The 20587-nt window shown below is 35.9% G+C and overlaps 2 protein-coding genes across 9 annotated transcripts; both read right to left on the reverse strand.

The window, feature by feature from the left end:
* Positions 1-2305: 2305 nt before the first annotated feature.
* LOC110856044 (zinc finger MYM-type protein 1) lies at positions 2306-4833 on the reverse strand. Its single transcript, XM_035856778.1, has 4 exons — positions 4740-4833; positions 3751-4454; positions 3384-3682; positions 2306-3215 (listed from the first exon to the last, which is right to left on the reverse strand). Exons 1-4 carry the CDS (start codon positions 4831-4833, stop codon positions 2306-2308), a joined length of 2007 nt encoding a protein of 668 aa, XP_035712671.1.
* Positions 4834-7241: 2408 nt separating this feature from the next.
* On the reverse strand, positions 7242-18647 carry LOC110856045 (heat shock 70 kDa protein 4L). 8 transcript variants are annotated; one of them, XM_035856654.1, is made up of 11 exons: positions 11586-13622; positions 11261-11505; positions 11123-11177; positions 10864-11058; positions 10539-10789; positions 10301-10463; positions 10094-10194; positions 9614-10007; positions 9400-9525; positions 9129-9322; positions 7242-7317 (listed from the first exon to the last, which is right to left on the reverse strand). In XM_035856654.1, the coding sequence occupies exons 1-8, from the start codon at positions 11824-11826 to the stop codon at positions 9942-9944; spliced, it is 1317 nt and encodes a 438-aa protein (XP_035712547.1). In that variant the 5' UTR covers positions 11827-13622; the 3' UTR covers positions 7242-7317; positions 9129-9322; positions 9400-9525; positions 9614-9941. The 8 variants fall into 8 exon arrangements, with proteins under 8 accessions (XP_035712547.1, XP_035712546.1, XP_035712543.1 ...); XM_035856653.1 differs by lacking the exons at positions 9614-10007; positions 10094-10194; positions 10301-10463; ... (3 more) ...; positions 11261-11505; positions 11586-13622 and adding exons at positions 14617-14777; positions 14853-14965; positions 15226-15481; ... (2 more) ...; positions 17666-17948; positions 18208-18647; XM_035856650.1 differs by lacking the exons at positions 9614-10007; positions 10094-10194; positions 10301-10463; ... (3 more) ...; positions 11261-11505; positions 11586-13622 and adding exons at positions 14617-14777; positions 14853-14965; positions 15226-15481; ... (2 more) ...; positions 17627-17948; positions 18208-18647.
* Between the last annotated feature and the right edge of the window lie 1940 nt (positions 18648-20587).

Raw genomic sequence — 20587 nt, forward strand, 5'->3', positions numbered from 1 at the left:
AATTGTCATATTTAACTAAAATTTTACAATTTTAAAGAAAGAATTTGCATTTAGTCAACAATCAAAGCTTTCCCAACAAACTTTTTTCGACCACGCTTGGGTTTCAGTCCAATACAATCGGTCTTCAGGTTCTCTGGAACCAAAATTATCTTTCGGATAGTGCCAATACCAACAATATGTTTGCATATATATTCCTTTGTAAATATTGGGCAAGAACAAATGGAGGAAATCCATTCAGCAATTTGATAATTAATAATCCAGAAAGTAGATTTACTCAAAAAAAAATCCAAAAATTGCCGTAATGGTACCCTTTCACGATATGTGCCTTCCTTTATGATTATGGAATTTATGGATTCTAGACAATTGTTGGTAATAACGCTGAGATAATTGTTTAGTTGGACTTTTGAGTGGACGTCAATTTCTTCCTCTCTCAGATGAGAGACAATCTGATTAGGTTTGTGATGCCACCGTTGAACAAAAGGTCGATTTTTAATTTGGTGCTCATGGGAATTCGGTTTCGAGGGCATCAACGGTTTTGATGCCCTCGTGATTATGTAACTCCACCGTCTCATACATATCTACATCCAAAGTATTATCTACGTAATCCCCAATTTTGTTAGCAACATACAAAGCAATTATTTTAAAACATAAACATGGAAGCCTTACTTCTCTCAGATTCGATCACAAACTTTTGTGTGGTTTTCACATGCACCTTGGCCTCTTCAATGCACTTAAAAGTTCTAGTCCTCTTGTATTCGTGGACAAGTTTCTGTTTTTTTGAGGGGGGTGGTTTATGCAACTCTTCAGAGTCGGACTCATAATTATTTAGTTTTTGAAAATCCGACATATTATCTTTATTTTCTAAATTTTAGAGTAGTAACCGGATGGTATGAATGAATGGCCGGACGGGAGGTGATTCAGAAGGTTGAGTTGATGCATGCCGCTGATTTGTCCATTACTTACATTAGGAAGATAGGTAAATAAAGTTATTATTTGGTTGGGTGATTTTACATTTTCGTTGGGTAAAAATATTAAACCCTTTGGACATTTCACGATTGGGGAAATTATTACTTTTGGTTGGGGAAAAATACATTTTCGTTGGGTGGAATAAAATAAATCCATTGTTAGTCAGCTGTTTTCAAACCTGAATAACGACCTCATTGCCGCTGCACTGTCTGCAATTACCCGCACAGAAATCATAACTTATGAAAAATTCAATGAAATGAAAGAGCTCGGAACAGATCCTAGAATTCAAAATGGATGTTTTCAGTCATTGAATCCGACTTCATTACATGAAAAACAGCTGATATCGGGACTCGTGAAGAAAGAAACGTCTAAAAGTGATACGATTACTATTTTCGTCAAGACCTTGACTGGAGAGATAATCGCGCTTAGTTGCGAGCCACTAGATAAAATTGAGGCCATTAAGTGTAATTGAATTTCACAAAAATGTGCTTAAGAGAAATTTTACAATGGATTGGCGTTCTTTTGAAAAACACGGTATAACCAACTTAAATATGCACGTTTACTGAAAAAAGTACGACGATTCCGAAAATGAAAAGGTCAATAGTCTATCCAGGCGCGGCGGATGATGATTTTTGTCGGGGGGACAACCTCGAAAGTTTTCCAAGCCGCTCGCGCCTTCGGCGCTCGCGAAATTTTCCCCTTAAAACTACAACATATGTATGTATGTATGTATCAATGCAAATTACTGATGCACGTAGGTAAATATGTACATAATATGTAAATATTACGAGGGAAGTAGAACAAGGAGTAGCAATATACCTTTATCCGGATGGTGAGAGCTATTTCATCCAATTTATTTATCAACTTCTCAACATCAACTCAGGAACATCCAAGTTCAAACGCACCTGCAGCTACATGCGTCACTGCTTCAATCGCATGGGAGAAATTATGTAAATGTTTCGGAATGTTGACCTTCACCGAACAAATTTCAAAATTTCAAAAAGTTGTCGAAATATATGACGAGAGCGTGTCAACCACACGCACCATTATTGAGACTTCCTCGCTAAGTGAATGTGGTATTTTAAACTTTACAAAAAATTTATGAATTTGATTTAACAAAACAAGCAACAGTAAAATTTTATTTGTTTCACATCATTAAAACAAAAATCAAGTGTGCCCAATTTTAGCGTTTTGAATTAGCGAAAATCTCAAGCTTTAAAACTAGTGTGCACTCAGTCCAAACACGTTTTTTCTATGCGAATTATTCACAAATTCTCCCATGAGCATGTCAAAATCAACACGGTTGACGACATCAGGATACGCCGATAGAATACACAAATTATTCAGTCATGGTCGACCGGAGATAAGTTTTTATTCTTCGAAGTAAAGAGAAACTTCGCTCTGCTGAGGCTGGAACTACTAAAAGTAACTTGAATAATTTTGACACTTCACTGAACATGCTCTTTGTTTCTGGTAACAAACTTCTGAAATTTTCCACGAGTTCCATTGTGGTGGACTGGTGAGGGAACGTTTGATGAATCATGCACAATTGGCACTTCAGTTTTTGAAAGTCAAACTCATAAATCTGGCAGAATGAAACCAATGAGTCTTCGTCAAGTAGTGGTTGCAAAATTAGGCGTTCCAATTTTTCGTACTCCTGAATATCTGGTTGATTAAACCGCCGATTGATTTCTTCAATTATCATCTGGTGGGCTTGATTATAAACATATCGGTGCAAATCTTTAGCCGATTCAAATATTTTAATTGACTCTATCGACTCGGCGTAACGACTTGTTACTTTCCTGGCCTTTGGCAGTGTGGGTTCGATCAAATTGAATTGTTCTAATTTGGTGTACAAATTATCCCACATGAGCTCAAAGTGTTCTTGAGATTTTCTGTTGTCCAAAAAGTGTACAACGTTTAGTGCCGCTTCGATGGAACCAGCAAGACTAATTTGCGGACCTTGTAGTGCACGGGCAAGTTCCTCGGTAGGCTCAAAAATAGAGCGGCATAGCAGAATTCCAAAATACACGGACCCTTTCTCGAATTGCGATAGCAGCCCTCTTGCAACAGGAGCGTTAGCATCGTTTTGGTTCCCCAGTTCTTCCAGGAATTCTAGCAACACTGAATAGCTTTTTAGAATTGCTGCGATGCTCCTCACTCGAACGGTCCACCTGGTAGGGCAAAAGGGTCGCACAGCATTCACGTCGACATTCTGGTCTATCGCGATCTGTGCGAAAAGGTCCAGTCTGAAAATTAGAAATTAAGAATATTCTCGTAAATAATCTATAAACCTTGATTCCAAGAATTTACTAAATTATAAAAAATAGCAAAATCATTCCAATCTTAAAAATTATCAAACTGATATGAATATTCTTTCAAAATTATTTTGAGCTTGACATAAATCTTTTCTTTACCTTTTTGCTGAACGGTTTAACAAAACCCCGACGTCATTAATCCATTGCAGGACATCTCTTATTAATGGCACCGATTTTGTAACGTCTTGGAGTGAAAGATTGAGACAATGATTAAGGCAATGAACATACAGGGCGCGCCCCTCCACTTCTTTCATCAATCGTTGTACGCCAATAAATTTTCCGGACATGTTGCTTGCTCCGTCGTAGCACTGGCCCCTCAAATTTGAAGTGTCTAAGCCATCCCGAGTAAGAGCGTCCTGAAGTAACGCACAGATTGACTCCCCCGTCGTCGAAGAGGTCTGGTAGAGACCAAGGAAATATTCCGCTGGGACTAGGTCGTCATCAATACTCGGATGCAGATGCTTACTTGTTCCTTGCCGGAAAAATCCGTCGTCTCCTCCACAATAAGGCTAAATTCTTTGTGCGACTGAATTTTTTCAACAATTCCCCTTAGCACGTGTTTGGAGATAAGGTCAGCCATCTCATTTTGAATATCATGCGAGGTGAGAGGTTTCGTACGGCGCAACCATGAATTTAATTCTGGGACATCATTTCTTCTCAACTGAAGCAATTCCATATAATTTCCGTCTTCATCATTGTGTCCACGAATTGAAATTCCTTGTTTTCCAAGATAGGCTATCGAGGTCAGCATAACACGTAAACACTTCCGAGCCATTTCCTGGTCCACCTTGAGTTGTGAAGATAACATTGTCGAGATTTGTTTGGGTTTTTCTAGTAGACTAGCCAGTTTCATTGACGCTGTTTGATGTTGTTCACTATTTTCATGTCGACTGAGACGCTCCTTGCCTTTCTTCCAGTTTCCAAACCCGTCTGCAATGAATGGGTTGACTCCAGATGGAATTGGAATTAGTTTCAACTCGACCGATTTTACACACGTTGAACAAGTGACCCCATCATTAGTGGCATTAACAATTATCCATGGATGGTCGAGCAGCCATTGAAAATTGAACCATCGATCATTTTCCTGGTAAGGTTTTGGAATTTGACATCTGTTGACGTCGTCACCGGACCTTGAAGTTGTCGAGCTGCATCCAGGCTTGGGTTCCATAGCTGCGAAATTAAATAATTATTCATTGAGCAATTTGTAATGTCCACAAATAGTTTGCTATTAAGGCAGAAAATTAATGTCATCCATCATAGTACCACAAATCTAATTTATAGTTGGTTTTTGGAAATAAATATTATTTCGATCAAATCTACTCGATTTGGCATATTTAGTTCTATGATGTAACTTCTGTATGTGCTATACTTCCGTTAGAATATCGGAAAATGTCGGACGTTTATTTTGTAAATCTTGTATATTTGTATGCATATTATATGTATTATTAAACTCACCAGTCTTACGCTCCTGTACTTCAATTTCATCTCTGGATTTTTTTGTAAAATAATCGTCAATTTTTTTACCACCTCTTTTTGGTATTTGAGCCATCGTCTGGTTTATTACATTTAAGTATTAAGTAATATAAAGAGTAAATACAACAACAAACAAAACAACAATTTTTTGTCTAATGTATAAAAATTTGGAAAAATCCGGACCACAATAAGTAGTGTAGTTTTTGAACTCCTCAGTCGTTCCCTCCAGTTGTGCTTTATGACTGCATTTCGAGTCATGGATACGCTCACACATACATAAGTATTCCATTCGTCAAGTACATACATACATATGTACCTACATATTTACGTACATATGTACTTGTTCTTAATCAGGGTCCTTTATGCATGGGTTTTATGAATATAGTAAACTGTATCTAATTAAAAATCAGCTCAAAATAAAATAAGTGTTCCCGGGCAGATCATGGCGCTGGTAGCTTAATTTAAAAAATACTGACGTGGAGTAATAATGAATCTCTGCAAATATTTTTCTATACTCTACTAAAAAAACATTTAAATACATTTAGGATTAACTTAACATAATATGTTACATTAAATTAATTTTATTCCTAATTCATATTATCCATTATTATGTTTTTACAATACATATGTCCAGGAGAAATTTTTCGAAAAAGTTTTTGCATAACCTTTTCCAAAAAAAGTAAAAGCCATAACTGAAAATAAACTATATGAGGACCTTAAATAGAAGATAGACAGGTGGAATAATTGTCTATAGAAAATAAAAAGAGATAGACTGTCTATCTCTATGGGCTGCCGAGTTGCAACTCACAGAAGGGATAAAAACGAGGGAAATGTTTCTAGAAAAATATCAGTTTACAAAACCTACTGTGATTTTCCTAAAAGTTAATATTTCTTTATTCTGCATACCTCAAATTAAATTAAATTCGGGTTCAAAATATGTACAACGAAACATCTGCTACTATGTTGCCCAAAAAATGCACACTATTAAAAAGGATCTGTCAGAAATTTTTGAAAAAAAAAAATCTGGAAAACACTGGCACTCAGTGGCGGGGCCAGAATTTTTTCGCAGGTGGGCACCAATAAACTAAATTTTGAAAATTACGTCAAAATATCTAGTGTAAAGCCATAAGACCTATTGTAAAGCCCCAAATTTACACGTGGGCACGGGCCCACTTGTGCCCACTACTGGCCCCGCCACTGCTGGCACTGCGAATTTTGCATGGTCTACATAGGGACCCTACCGAGGTGCCGGTCGAGTCCAGGGTTCCTTCAAAATTTCTTCAAAATTTCAAAATTTCTTCAAAATTTCAAAATTTCTTCAAAATTTCAAAATTTCTTCAAAATTTCAAAATTTCTTCAAAATTTCTTCAAAATTTCAAAATTTTAACAAAATTTCAAAATTTGAATAAAATTTTAAAAAATTCAGATTTTTTTACGGAATTTTTCAAAAATTTTGAAAATTACGAAATTTTCAAAATTTCTGAAAATTTTTGAAATTATAAGAAAATTTTGAAATTTTGAAAAAATCTGGTAAAAAAATCAGTTTTTGAAAAAGTAGACAAAAATATTGGTGGGATTTAAAAGATGGATTTTTTCGTCAGCACGGCAGTGTAAACAAACGGAGAGGATGAGGGGCGTCGATCTCTCCCCATTGCACTCGATGGTCAACCGCTCGTCACAAATATCGTCACAACTTGACGAAAAGTGAATTTTACACGAAAATTCTTTCAGTTTTTACAAAGTTTCTACACGGATGACGAATGTATAATCAGATAAGATTACTTCTACATTAAATTATTTAATAATGTTATCAACCCCCACCTAATAACAAGATTGCACACTTTTAATTTAACACCGTATGTACATACACACACTTTATGATCCAAAAAAATTGGGATTTTGCATATAAAATTTATATGCAAAATCCGATTTATATTATAAATGCGTGATAAATTATTTAAATATGCAAAAAAACGACATGAAAATACTAACAGCTACTATTACTAGCTAATATTTATAGTTACACATTCAGTAATTATTTCAAACAAATTTTCCTATTTTTCTATCCATACAATGGATATGCAGGCAGTTTTTCAAAGATACAAATTTCCAAGAGAATTTTAAATATTTCGGAAAATATTGAACAAAGTTGTCAATTTTTTAAAATATAAATATCCATTCAATCATCAACCTCCATATCGTCTACTCCCTTGTTTTGGCACGGTGCTTCCTCCCCATCTCCCATTTGCCTTCCGGTTTCAGATATCTTCGATACCTCGAGCAACGACTTTACCTCTCCGTTAAAGGTGACCTTCTGCCACACAATGCCATACAGTGTCGGTCGGAAAGTGATGCTGGATTTTGCATCGCTCAACCACCGCTGTGAACTTGTAATTATGTCCATTAATTTGTGCACGTCGTCAGAGTGCAAGTTTTCGTAACGGGAGTCATTTCTGTCAAGACGAATTTCGACGATTTTTCTGGCTTCTTGAATTGAAAGGTCGAATTGGATTAGGGCTGATTGGCACGGGTCGGGTTGGAGTATGAGGTTAGATAAATCCTGAAAAATAAGAAATATGTAAATTATACGAATTAGCCAACTTTACCAAATCTCGCAAAGTTAAGAACTGCTTAGTATATAAAACAACTTTGGAATTTTTTTGGGTAGGGAAACGAGTTGATAAATAATTTCTTTATGTCCCATTATAATCACCTACTAATATAGTTGTAATAATCAGTCAAGAATACATTGTTAGGTCATCTGACTGAAAATGAAAGGCCAAGACCATCAAGCCTTTCCAACTCGATTTTTTCACTACAACGAAAAGCTTGAAAAAGACGTACCAAAATTTTGTCAATGAAGGACGATCGAAATCCTCTACAGTTAAATGTTACAAAGGTTTGGTGTTTCGAAAAATTCAAATTTCAAAAAAAATCCCGATCAGCCAGTGTCTCAATCCACCCCCAAAACTGGTGAACGGAGTCCAGCTTCTGTACAAGCGAAAGCCAAAGAATTGGGCATGATAGCCTTTAAAAAAAAAGGCCCCAAAGTTCATCAAGGACCAGAAATCTCGAGATAAAACTGGTGTTCGGAAAATTTACAAAAACCTGACAAAGGATTCTTGTAATTGATGATGAGTAGTCTCACTTCCCACTGGACCCTTCCGATTTATCCTATCTACAATGTTTCCATGCAGCAACTTAAGAAGGGGAAGTAAATAACGAAAAAAAAGTAATTCCGAAAGCGAAATTTTGCAAAAAAAATGATGGTTTGATTGGCGAAATTGGCCAAAATGGCGAAATTTCGAAGCCCTTCATTCCGGACAAAACCATTACCTTCAACATACATTTACAGAAATGCACTAAAGACCGTTTGATTCCTTTCATCAACCTCGACAACAGGAAAAACATTTTTTTTTTGGTCAGACATGACAACTTGTAAATATGAAGGAATAGTTACAAGCTTCCTCTAGATGGACAAAGTTGGTTTTGTGTCCAAAAATGAAAATGCCCCCAATGTTCCACAAGCAAAAGGTATTGAAATGTTTTGGACCTTACGTAAACAAGAATACTCTAAACCAACAAATACACATAATGACCCCGTTGGATTTCGAATGGTAATGGGCAATATCATAAAGAGTGTTGAGGCAAAGTCGGGAAAAGCTGTGATGGATAGTGCTTGCTATCAATCGGTTACAAAAGTGTGGATGGGGCTCAGCTTATTTAATTTATGTTTCATAATGTATAAGTTATTGTTATTACTTAAATTTGGTCAATTTGAATTAGAACTCATTTAAATAAAAATCAAATCCAAAGTTGATTTATATACTTAACACGCTATAGCATAACTTGTCAAGTTTTACGCGATGTGCTAAATTTCATTAACTTTTTCTGCAATTTTATCCAGAAAATGTGCATATTTTTATATCGTATCAGGTTACTAAATTAGTTGCGATGTTAAATAAGATGTTATCGTGAATAGACACTTATGGCTGCCATGACATATAACTTATCACGTATAACTTATGACATATGACGAAATTTAAAATTATAAATATATATATATTTAATGCGTATTTTAAATTTTATATTAAATGTTAATTGAATATATATATATTTTATTTTACTTTATATATATATTTATAATTTTAAATTTCGTCATATGTCATAAGTTATACGTGATAAGTTATATGTCATGGCAGCCATAAGTGTCTAATACCTGGCTCAGCTTGCGACCGCTTTAGTTTCAAATAAGATAAATGTTTGATAATTTTCCTAAAATATCGTTGATCTTGACGCAAAACAAACTATTTTTTTTTCTTCCTTAAAAACACGATTTTTCCGCAATTTTTAGATTTTAAAATTTTTAACCTTTAATACTTTCAGCCGGAAATGATAAGCTTCCTCCTGCTCGTCGCAGCCATCCTCATATAGCCAATTTTGTAATGTTTCTAAGTCAGGAATATCAACTCGAGAATTGTCCCTTGTTCGGTCCTGCAATTTGTAGAGATATTCCTCTAGCTCATTTTTGATGTCGAGTCTACTCCTCTCTTTACGATCGACTCCTATCATGTCGTTATACAGGAGGAATAATTAAAATGAATTATTTTATTAGTAAATTCGTAAGAAATAGAAGATATACCTCAATCTTTGTCATCTCCTGGACATCCTGATCCGTCAACCCTGGCTTTTTCACAGTGATGGGAAGACGATCTAGTTTGAAACCCTTTTTGATTCTGATTCTTTTCTTAGCATATTCCTCGTCACCCTATAAAGGAGTTAAAAAATAAGGAAGTTTATCCATATTTCTATCATGTAGTGATAAATTATTTTTATCCATCCTTAATCCTACTCACATCCCAAATAACCAAAAGCAGTCCCCAGTACGTTCCTGGAATGTCCCCGTGGGACGGTGGTACGTTACGTTTTAGATACCAAGCACCTTTCTGGTACGTACCAGTATAGTGCATTTGTCGCCATTTGAACGTGCCTGCTAGGGACCTACGACGTACTTGAGGACGTAAATTTTAATTCTTTATACGTACCTAGAACATTGCTTGTACGGATGTTGGGGACATTCTAAGGACCTTCAGGGGTCAATAATTACACACATATACATATAATTTGCATTCAGATTTATTATCAATTTATCTCAATTATATATGTAATATTCATAAATATAATTTATGGATCGATGAGATCAGCAGCATCCTCCGATTCGTCGCTTTCTTCAGGATGGGGTAGCTTCTTCTGAAATGCGGAACAGAAATTCTAATGGTTAAAAAAATTGGATTGTTTTCGATCAATTTTTATTGATGAGACAAATCACATCTTACTTGATTTCTCTTTAGTCTTTCTGGTCCTTTCTTCAGCCAATACTTGATTCCTTCTTCGATCGTCGATCCTCTTGCATCTGCACAATTTCTCCTTATTGCGACTAAACACAAAGGTAAAAGTTTCAATGCATGAATGATGGCCGTAATGTCCATAGTAATATTAAAAATAATTAATATCCAAAAAATAATTCTTAAAAAATGTATTACGAAAAAGAGCTGAATTAATTATAGGATAATCACGGAATGCCACCTTCCCCTTCCTTCCTTCATAGCTAAATTTGGCAGCGACGTCATCTGTCATTAATTCAGCTAAGGCGCGATAAGTTGCATCTGATGGTTTAGTTCCTCCCCCTAAAGTGACCTGCTGGACCTAAAATAATCGAGATATTATTAGATTCGCATAGCCAGCAATAAAAATTAGCAAATAAACTGCAAACCCACTTACTAACGCATCCTTCTTTTCATTTACTTTGATGATTCTAGAGTTTTCTTTACGAGTTTTTTCCGCACTTTTCAATTCCTTCTCCAACGATTGAATTCCATCAGCAGTCTCGATCGGTAAGATGAACAACTTCTCAAAATTCACAACTGCATTCTGGGTCAAACCTCTATTGATCAGCAGGTGAACAGATTCAGCGATTTGATTCACCGTCGCGGTCAAAAAATGCAATTTCCGGATGATTTGATTGTTAAATCCTGCCACAAATATATGAAAATAAACACAGCACAAAAATATCTAAAAGTTGGTGTAATTATATTAATTAAATTACCTGCGCTTGGAATATGTTGAGCAGACCCAGTGGGTAATACGTTTTCCATTATATTCTCAGCTGAAGGTAACGTAAATCGGTTTGGGGTGCGAACATAGATTTGCGACCCTGAACTGTGCGCCGACGCGACATTTTCCTCTAGTCTTGAGAATGCGAGACTTTCAGGGGCCTCTTCCAAGTTGGGACTGACAAGGACTATATAAATAAATCGAAGAATATGTATTTATGATTAGATTTTCCTTTAAATATAAATTATTACCAAAATGTCGAGTGTTTGTCACATTGTTCCCCATTACGTCTCCCATAGTAGAATTCTTAAATAAATTAAATTTTTTTTACAATTTGAAAGCTAGAAAATATTCAAATTAAGAAATATATTTTAATTTAAAAATTATACCTCATCCAATCTAGGATAAGTTGTTGGCAGCACAATTTGAGAGACGTCCTCCTCGGAATCTTCAGTGTCCTTCCGAATTCTTGAATTCTTTCCCTCAGTCGATTGGCGTACCTCGCATTCGGAGAGTCTCGACCTCTTGCGACACCTTCTTCTCAAAAAATGATCATCATTGCCTTCTGGCGCACTGCTGGACTCTTCACTTTTTTCAACTCGTACCATTTTTTTCCGAGCCTCTTCATAAGTCTCTGAAAGTTAAGAGAAATATAAATATATTAACTTGAAAAAGAGATAAAATAAATAAATCGATAAAGAGTATAGTACTTACTATAATCTCCAATTACAGTAACCGCATAAAGTGTCCAGGATTTTGGATTCGCTGTTTCTTTTTTGCAAATAGCTTTTTCTAGTTTTTTTCCGTCGCTCCAATACGGTGGCCAATAAGCGAAGATTTCTTTGTTTTTTATACATGTCCAGTCATTTCGCACTATTCCCAACGAATTATTGTGACGAAATTCGACAACAACAAAAGGATGACCTTTTAGGTCCTTCTGATATACCCTCTCCATTTATAGATGAAGTAAGGGAAAAATAACTTCAGATTTTTTATATGGGAGAGCCAGGTGTTTGGAAGAAATTAATTCAACAGGCACAGAAATGTGCTCCTGAGAAAGGGATGCAACTCGTATTCCCACTCGACTCGAATCTTCTGGAATGTCATAGAGTGGGACTTTTGTTGTTTGATACACTCTGCCTTTGCAAATTATGCTGCCATTAATTTCCGTAAATCCTTGAATTTTAATTATTGCTCCCATTTGAAGCTCACATGTACTATTTCCTTCATTACAGCTTAACTTGAAATGCTGAAACTGAATTGTTTTTTTGGATTTACTCAGCATGGGTTTAACAAATTCACTTTTTAAATCTTTTATTAATCCTGCATTTCTTTCACTAATTCTGTTATAGACTTGCTCTAAAGGTCGGTTTTTTCCTCTTAGCAATGACGATAAAAAACCCAAGTGGTTTTCAAACTTAAATGCACTAAATTTATCAAGTGTACCGAAGTGAGTAGAATCTTCAGCCAAATGTATTAGGCCATGAATGTTGTGAGACACTTGTTCATCTCCGTAAAGTTTTAGAAATTCTTTGACAAACGATTGTAAAAGTAATGAAGCGTAGGTATTATACTTTTTATGAAATTTTTCACTGCACAGAATAGTGATTGCTAAATGTAGACAAATAAAATGATTATAATATCTTAGAGGGAGTAGTTTTTTAAGAACTAATGGCCCTGTATACAGCAGGAACTGACGCAATTCAGCAGCCTTCCACCGCTTAAATTCAGCCACAGGTCTAGGTTTTCTTGCAAATTCTAACGGTATAAATGGCTTTAAAGTTATTAGGGCTCTTGTGAATTGTAACTTTTCATAACAAGAAAGACGAAATTTTTTAACACTTCCCGAAGTCCACAAAAGTAAAAACTTCCGAGTAACTCCCAGGCAAAATAAATGCATAAACTCGTAGGGAACCTGTTTCACAAGATCTATATTTAATTTTTCAAGTCCGCTTAATCCATGATGATGATCTTCGTCGACTTTCAAACGGAAGCCGTCATTTGTTCTTTTTGGACAGTCAATTTTAGGAAACGTCACTCTATTTTTTATATATTTACCTTCCTGTGTGCATTTGCTGCAGCCAAAATAGCCAGTATGACCTTTAATATTTAAAATAAACGCTCTTGCTGGTGCATCACAAATAAAACTGTCAATAACAATGTCAAAATTATTATTCTTAATTTGCAAACCGTTATCACACAATTCACTCAATTCTTGGACAAAGTAATTAAGAAAATCTAACGAGTCTTTCGGCTTTTCATTACCACAATAAATTCCAACTTCGAAAATCTTGTCTAGTTCTACTGCATAGCTTAATATTGGCCAAAACTGTTTTCCACTACTTTTTGAAATCGGAATTCCGTCAATATTAAACTGCAATGTTATTTTGTTACCAATTGAGACTCGATGAGATTCAATTAGTTGAGAAAGCTGGTCTTTTATTCCGAAATGGCAATATTGTCCAGGATCCACATTGAAAATTTTGGCCTTTCGAGGAGTTTTAAGTAATGTTCTGGCGTCGTTTGGTAGCGATGAAAAACATGTATGAACTTTTAATATTTTTAACAGTTCAGATACTGCTGAAAGTGAAATTTTGTTCACGATACACCACTTTTTGAAATTTTCTTCAAAACCACTTACACTATCGTCAACGTCGTGGTGTTCGGGTCCAGAGAATGTATTTACTGAGGAGGGGAGCTTCACCACCTGCCAATCACCGATCCCGTTGGATATGTTGTAGTACCCCATGAATGTATTAAAACGCCCAAGTGGTTTTATTCCATAGCCCCATTTGCGCCCGCCACACCCACTCAAAGGGGTGAAAAATACTAAAATCGCGATATTCAAATACCTGCCAAAAATTCAATTTTGGTCCGATTTTGGTAATTTTTGCATTTTCTTGATCCCAGATAGTTGTTCTACCATATCCAATATCAAACTCAAGTTTTTAAAAATTTTGCATATTTTTGAAATTTTCCTGAGCAGGGGTATGAGTTCGAAAAAATGAAAATTTCAAAAAAGTTGAGTTTGATATTGGATTTTATAAAGCAACTATCTGGGATCAAGAAACTGCAAAAATTTTCCAAATCAGTTCAAAATTGGATTTTTGGCGAAGGTTTAAACGACCAAAAACAGGGCATTTTACGTGTTTTTGGCCTATTCCAGTGGGTGTGGCCGGCGCAAATGGGGCCATGGAATAAAACCACTTGGGGGTTTTAATACACTCATGGGGTACTACAACATATCCAAAGGGCAACGGGATCGGTGATTGGCAGGTGGTGAAGCTCCCCTCCTGAGCTGTGAAACGAGTTAACTAAAACTGGCAAAGTCACGGAAGACCCTTCAGGAGTAGGAGGAGTAGTAATTATTTCAGTTCGTTGATTATTATTAGATTTTTGGATAACACTCCTGCCAGACTGAACTAAACTTAACGAAAATTTAACTCTTATTCGTATCTCGCTGAATTTTCTTTTGTAATGTTTTTTTTCCGAATCATCTTGAACTCTATAAAAATTACACTGAAAATATTTTTCCCGCATGACAAGTAAAACAAATGATCACGTGTAATTTTTAATCCGTAATTGGTACGTTCTGAGCATGGATTAAAAATACCCTTAAATGACGGACTTTTAATCCGACTAAGGACGTTCTACTGGGACGTTAAAGTGTAAAGTATGTGCGGAACATTATAAGGACGTATATAGACCCTCTAATTAGACTATACGTTCGGAGGACATAGCGAACCTTCCAGGAATGTCCCATGAACGGCCCTGGTTATTTGGGATTATTGTGAAATGCAGTGGCTTCATTGAGATTAAATATTCCGTCTGCATTCATCCCTACGTCGAGTCGTAGTTCGGTCGTGTCGCCGAGTTCGTAGCTAAAATTATCGATGGAATAATCACCTATTTAAATTAAAACGAAGAAAAGTAATAAATAAAATATGGACATTTATAAAATTGTATGATGATAAAATTTACCAATTTCGGCTAATGGACATTTCACTTTAAATTTGAAAGTGTTCCCTTGCTTGTGGAAAGTTACTGAGTCAGAATATGGGATTGGGCCGTGAAGTGGAAGGACTTCTTTCCACCTGAAAATAAAATGGGGAAAAGATGTTGTCAAAAAGTTATCCGTTGGAAAGGTAACTAAAGACGGATACTTCTTTAAAACAAAACAAAATTTAGTTTGTCCTTAATTTTTCAAAGAATGTAATTTATAATTAGATCAAGTGTCAAGATAATTGTAAAAATGACTCTACCGGGTTTGACAATAAATTATCATCCACAATAATATCCGATTTTAACCCACTTTTTGTCAAAAAATTTATTCTGGAATTTCGGGCCTCCTTACCCGTCTTCCTGCAAACTTTCATCCCAAACAATCCGAATAGAATGGTATTGAATATCCTGAACTTTAAACGATTTAATTCCTCTCGACTTGGATAATATTGCGCACTGCAAGGCACACCCTCTCGCCACAGATTCGTCCTGATTTAGCGTTGTTGACACCGATTTCTTAAATATTTTAGAGATCAATTCCTTAATTGCGGGGATTCTAGTTGATCCACCGACTATTTCCACGGAATCAATGTGTTTTGGCTGCAGTTCTACACATTTTAGATAAAATAATCTTCAAATTTTATAATTCTTAAATTCACAGGAAATTAAGTAATTAAATTGTTAAATACTTACTTGAATCCTTTAAACAATTTTTTAACGTAGTTTCCACCCCGTTGAGCAAAGATTGTGAAATAGTTTCAGATTCAGCACGACAAATATTCCCAGAAACATCCATGTCGTCCAGGAAGGATTCAATATTGAGAGGAAGAACGCTGGAATTAGAGGACATGCTTTTCTTCACTTTCTCCACCTCGGTCAAAAGTCGGAGATATGCACGAGGGTTGGATTCCGGTCGGATGTTGTACTTTTTCTGAAACTCTGTACAAAAATGTAGACCTAGTAATGAGTCAAAATCTCTTCCTCCAAGGGACGGAGCCGAACAGGAAGTGAGGATCTGGGTAAAAAAATATTAAATTATGAATCACGGTATACAGAAGAAAACTGATCGCCCAAGAAATACATCGCATATAATACTGCAATTCTTGTTTGCACATAATTTGCAATTTTTTTCATGGAGTGTTGCAAAATTACAAAAAATATGTCGATATAATGACCCACCTTCAAATTTCCTTCGCTAAAGGCACACACCCAAACTTGCAAGCTTGAGTGACCACAATCAACAAAGACCACATTTCTAGGGGCTTCATCCTCATCCGGGAGATCTTCTCGATAATACCCGTACGCCAAAGATACTGCTGCCGGTTCACTTAAGATTTGCAGAACATTCATCCCCGCAATCTTTGTTGCGGCTTGGAGCGCTCGGCGCTGTGGGTCTGTGAAGTATGAAGGGACCTACAAAATTAAAAGTAATGAATTGTCAGTAAATTTTTTTTATATAAAATTCTCCAAAACCAGATAATGCAGAAAATACATAATAAAAATGGGAAAAATTACACTATCGTGGTATAGCTCGGATTTCGATGAAATTTTTTTTGTAAATACCTCTTCATGCCCCGATCACAAAAAACAAAAAAAATTTTTGCGCAAACCAAAACTGAATTTTTTAAAAATGTTTGAAATTTTTTTCAAACCCCCATTTTTTATTGCATTTTTGGACGTTTCAGAGAATTCTAAGATTTTGTCTCATTTTCCCCCATGGCGGGAAAATTTGGGGCAAAATGAGATTTTTGGGGTAACATGAGATTCCTATTTTTTCTCGTAGAATATCGAATTTTGATGGTTTTCCTGGTTGATATCTAGCCTTGGATCACCAAGAAAAATTTCAGTCAGTTTTTCAGTCATGCTTTCTAGCTCACTTCGCTCGCGGCCCCGCTTCCCTAGTTTTCTGGCTCGCTTCGCTCGCGGCCCCGCTTCCCTAGATTTCTAGCTCGCTTCGCTCGCGGCCCAGCTTCCCTAGTTTTCTAGCTCGCTTCGCTCGCGGCCCGGCTTCCCTAGTTTTCTAGCTCGCTTCGCTCGCGGCCCCGCTTCCCTAGTTTTCTAGCTCGCTTCGCTCGCGGCCCCGCTTTCCTAATTTATTTCCTAAAACCTAACCTAAAAATAGGAACAGTACCCCAAAGTGCAACTGCATTGTAATCAACCCTAAACCTTAAAAATAAGTCAATATTTTGCAATAAAATTTAGCAATCTTACCATACCAGGTATTTCATTTTGCCCTAAAAACGTCCCAATTCCATCATACACCATCCCGCCATGCCCAAAACCGATCAAAATTCGATATTCTACGAGAAAAAGTAGGAATCTCATGTTACCCCAAAAATCTCATTTTGCCCCAAATTTTCCCGCCATGGGGGAAAATGAGACAAAATCTTAGAATTCTCTGAAACGTCCAAAAATGCAGTAAAAAATAGGGGTTTGAAATAAATTTCAAACATTTTTAAAAAATTCAGTTTTGGTTTGCGCAAAAATTTTTTTTGTTTTTTGTGATCAGGGGTCCATAAGCTATTCACAGAAAAAATTTCAGCCAAATCCGAGTCATACCACGATAGTGCAATTTTACCTAAAAATGAATAGTTTAGTTCGAAAATTAGAAAAATTATCTCACAATTTAATAAAAACTTCAGTTAAATATTAAATTCCTTAAAAAGTATGATTTTAAATTTGGTTTTAAAAACTTCCCAACCTATAATTTCATATTTTTTTTTAAGAACTAATTTAATTCCCGAATCTGATACCGCAATCACACAATTTTTAATCTCGCCCTTTAACACCACCTCCGTCGTTTCTTTCAATCCCGTGAGTAACATTGCGGTCACATGTTCTACCGAGTAGGACTTGTCCTTCCCGCAGTAATTGACCTCCACCGCGACACCCCCACTATGATGGGGGATCACTTTATAAGGTAGTTTGTTAAGTTCGTCTTGCACAAAGAAATCGTCCCATCGCCAACCGAGGAGAGGTTTGAAGGAGGAAATTGTGTTGGTCAAATTCGACATGCGTTGATTTGCGGCGGCGACACCGAGAATGCGATTCCTGGCGGAGAAGGCGACGACAGATCTGAGAATAAAAACATTAATTATTTTAGATGTCGGTATTTTTCAACGGGAGTCGGGGGTGTGGTTATCCGTATGATATTTAGTCGCCCCCCTCCACCCCAAAAAATGAAAATACCGGTCAAATCATGATAATTTTACAACTAATATTTTTCAATTCAACATTAAATCAAAGTTTTAGTTTTTAAAATCAGGAATCGCAAAAAAACGGTAATATTTCCGCCAATTATTTTCTTGTATTTAAAAATTGTCCAAAAACTTACGACGTTGCTCTCAAACTGTAGTCATTATCCACTGTTTCGACACCACCATCCTTTACGACGGCTACGAAACAGGATTGATTTCCAAAATCGATACCGATCATGATACAATTTTTGATATTATATTTAAACTTATGTTTAATTATTGACAATTAATTGTTATAAAAAAGGCTGTCTAAATAAGTATTTAAATAACTACAACTACACGTAAAATTAATTAATTTAGTAGAATGTCTACATATCCGACCGGTTTGATTTTATGAAGTGAGCTTTTCTTTCTAATCAGCTGCTGGAATATGTATGGAGCTTGCAATGCAATAGGTATGTATGTACATACGCGTATGTATATGTACATCATAGCTGTCCATTTCATCTCACCACAATCCACATATCCACAAAACCCTCCACCAACTACAATCCACAAATCCACAATCCACAAACCCCTCCACTAACTACAATCCACAAAACTACAAACCACAAATCTATCCACAAACCACAATCCACAAAACTACAAACCACAAACTCATCCACAACTACAAACCACAAAACTACAAACCACAAACATATCCGCAACTACATGCCACAAAACCAACCACAACGTCCACAGTATCCTTACGAGGAATGCTGAATCATATATCTTGTTGCTTTAATGGAGTCTCAAGATGCCCCAATCAAAGGTTACATAAAAAATCTCACGTTACCCCACAAAATCTCACGTTCCCCCAACAATTTTATTAACATATTGTTACATGTGTCTTAGTTTGTAGCTCTGTGGTTTACATACATACATACACACACTACACCACAGAACAATCCACAAAACTACAAACTCATCCACAGCTACAAAACCACAGACTGCTCCACAACTACAAACCACAAAACTACAAACCACAAATCCATCTACAAACTACAAACCACAAAACTACAAACCACAATACTACAAACCACAAATCCATCTACAAACTACAAACCACAAAACTACAAACCACAAATCCATCTACAAACTACAATCCACAAAACTACAATCCACAAATCCATCCATAAACTACAATCCACAAAACTACAAACCACAAAATAATGTCGTCCACTTTCCACACCACAGTCCACTTTGTGCACTCTTAGAAACTGGGTAATAGTCGTTATTACCGAGCGACCGGAATGGCATGTATCACCAAAATGGTGATGCATCTATCACTAGGGTTGCCGCGGGTAGCGGGTCGGGTACCCGTTACCCGGCTACCCGCACCATTTTGCGGGTACCCGCTACCCTGCGGGTAATGGGAACTACCCGCGCGGGTAACGGGTATTTTAATTTTTGATAGGACCTGTCGAAATTTCGAAGTTAATAAACGATTTGTTAAATTAAGATTTTTTGTTCAATTTTTGCCCTCATTATGATAGATATTTGCTTTTTTCAATTTAAGCGTAAACGAATGTATGCCTTGTATCCTGCTAAGTGATGAACTTAGTTAGTATTTCAAATGGGTAAAAATAAAAACAACCTTTAAAAAATATAAAATCAATAAATATATACATTATTTTACAATAAAATAAGGAAAGCATAAAAGACTTCATGAAAATTAAATTATCACAACCGATTAAAATTACGACTTATTCATAGATAAATTATGCAAATATTTTCTCCATAACAGAAAATTTGAGTGCGGAGGCCACCCCCGTTTGTTTACTTGAATATTATGTTTTATTACTATAGGTTTATTATTTTATAATTTTAAGATATTATGGTTCTGGGACTTTTTAATTTTGAGATTTTAAGACTACAATGAATTTTCAAATTAGGCTTTCAGAGTTAAGTTATGTATTGTGATTCGATTTTGAGATAGTGGTGTGGGAGTGATACTTCAATCAGATGAAAGAATGTCACGTAAAGTTATAACATGGGGTGGGGTTTTTGAAATTATAATATGGGTAAAATAAAATAAATATATCACAAATTTCGCCTGTCGTTAAGACAGGCTTAAATATATATAATGTAAAATACGGAATGTAAAATTACGTACAATCGGATGTACGGATATAAACGATATATATACGTATATAGTCGTACGGATATTATATTATATCACGTATTGTACTTAATCCGTACCAATTGCTACTCCATGCACGGAAGTCAAATTCAGCAGATGAGTGCAAGGCAAGGAACAATGGCAAAATTACTTCGTGTCTCGAATTTTTTTCGAGGCAAAAAATCAATTTTATGTCCAAGAGTTATGGTGAATTTGTTCTGACAGGTAAGGCTCGTACAGTATTACACTAATTATTTACATTATTTACATTAACTTTAAAAAATAATTTCCAGTTGGTGAGAAATTTAAATTGCACGAGGATGCAGAAATTCATCTAGAGGACGAAGAAGGAGCAG

Source organism: Folsomia candida, unplaced genomic scaffold (assembly GCF_002217175.1).
Source record: "Folsomia candida strain VU population unplaced genomic scaffold, ASM221717v1 Fcan01_Sc014, whole genome shotgun sequence".
In the NCBI taxonomy this organism is placed as follows: domain Eukaryota; kingdom Metazoa; phylum Arthropoda; class Collembola; order Entomobryomorpha; family Isotomidae; genus Folsomia; species Folsomia candida.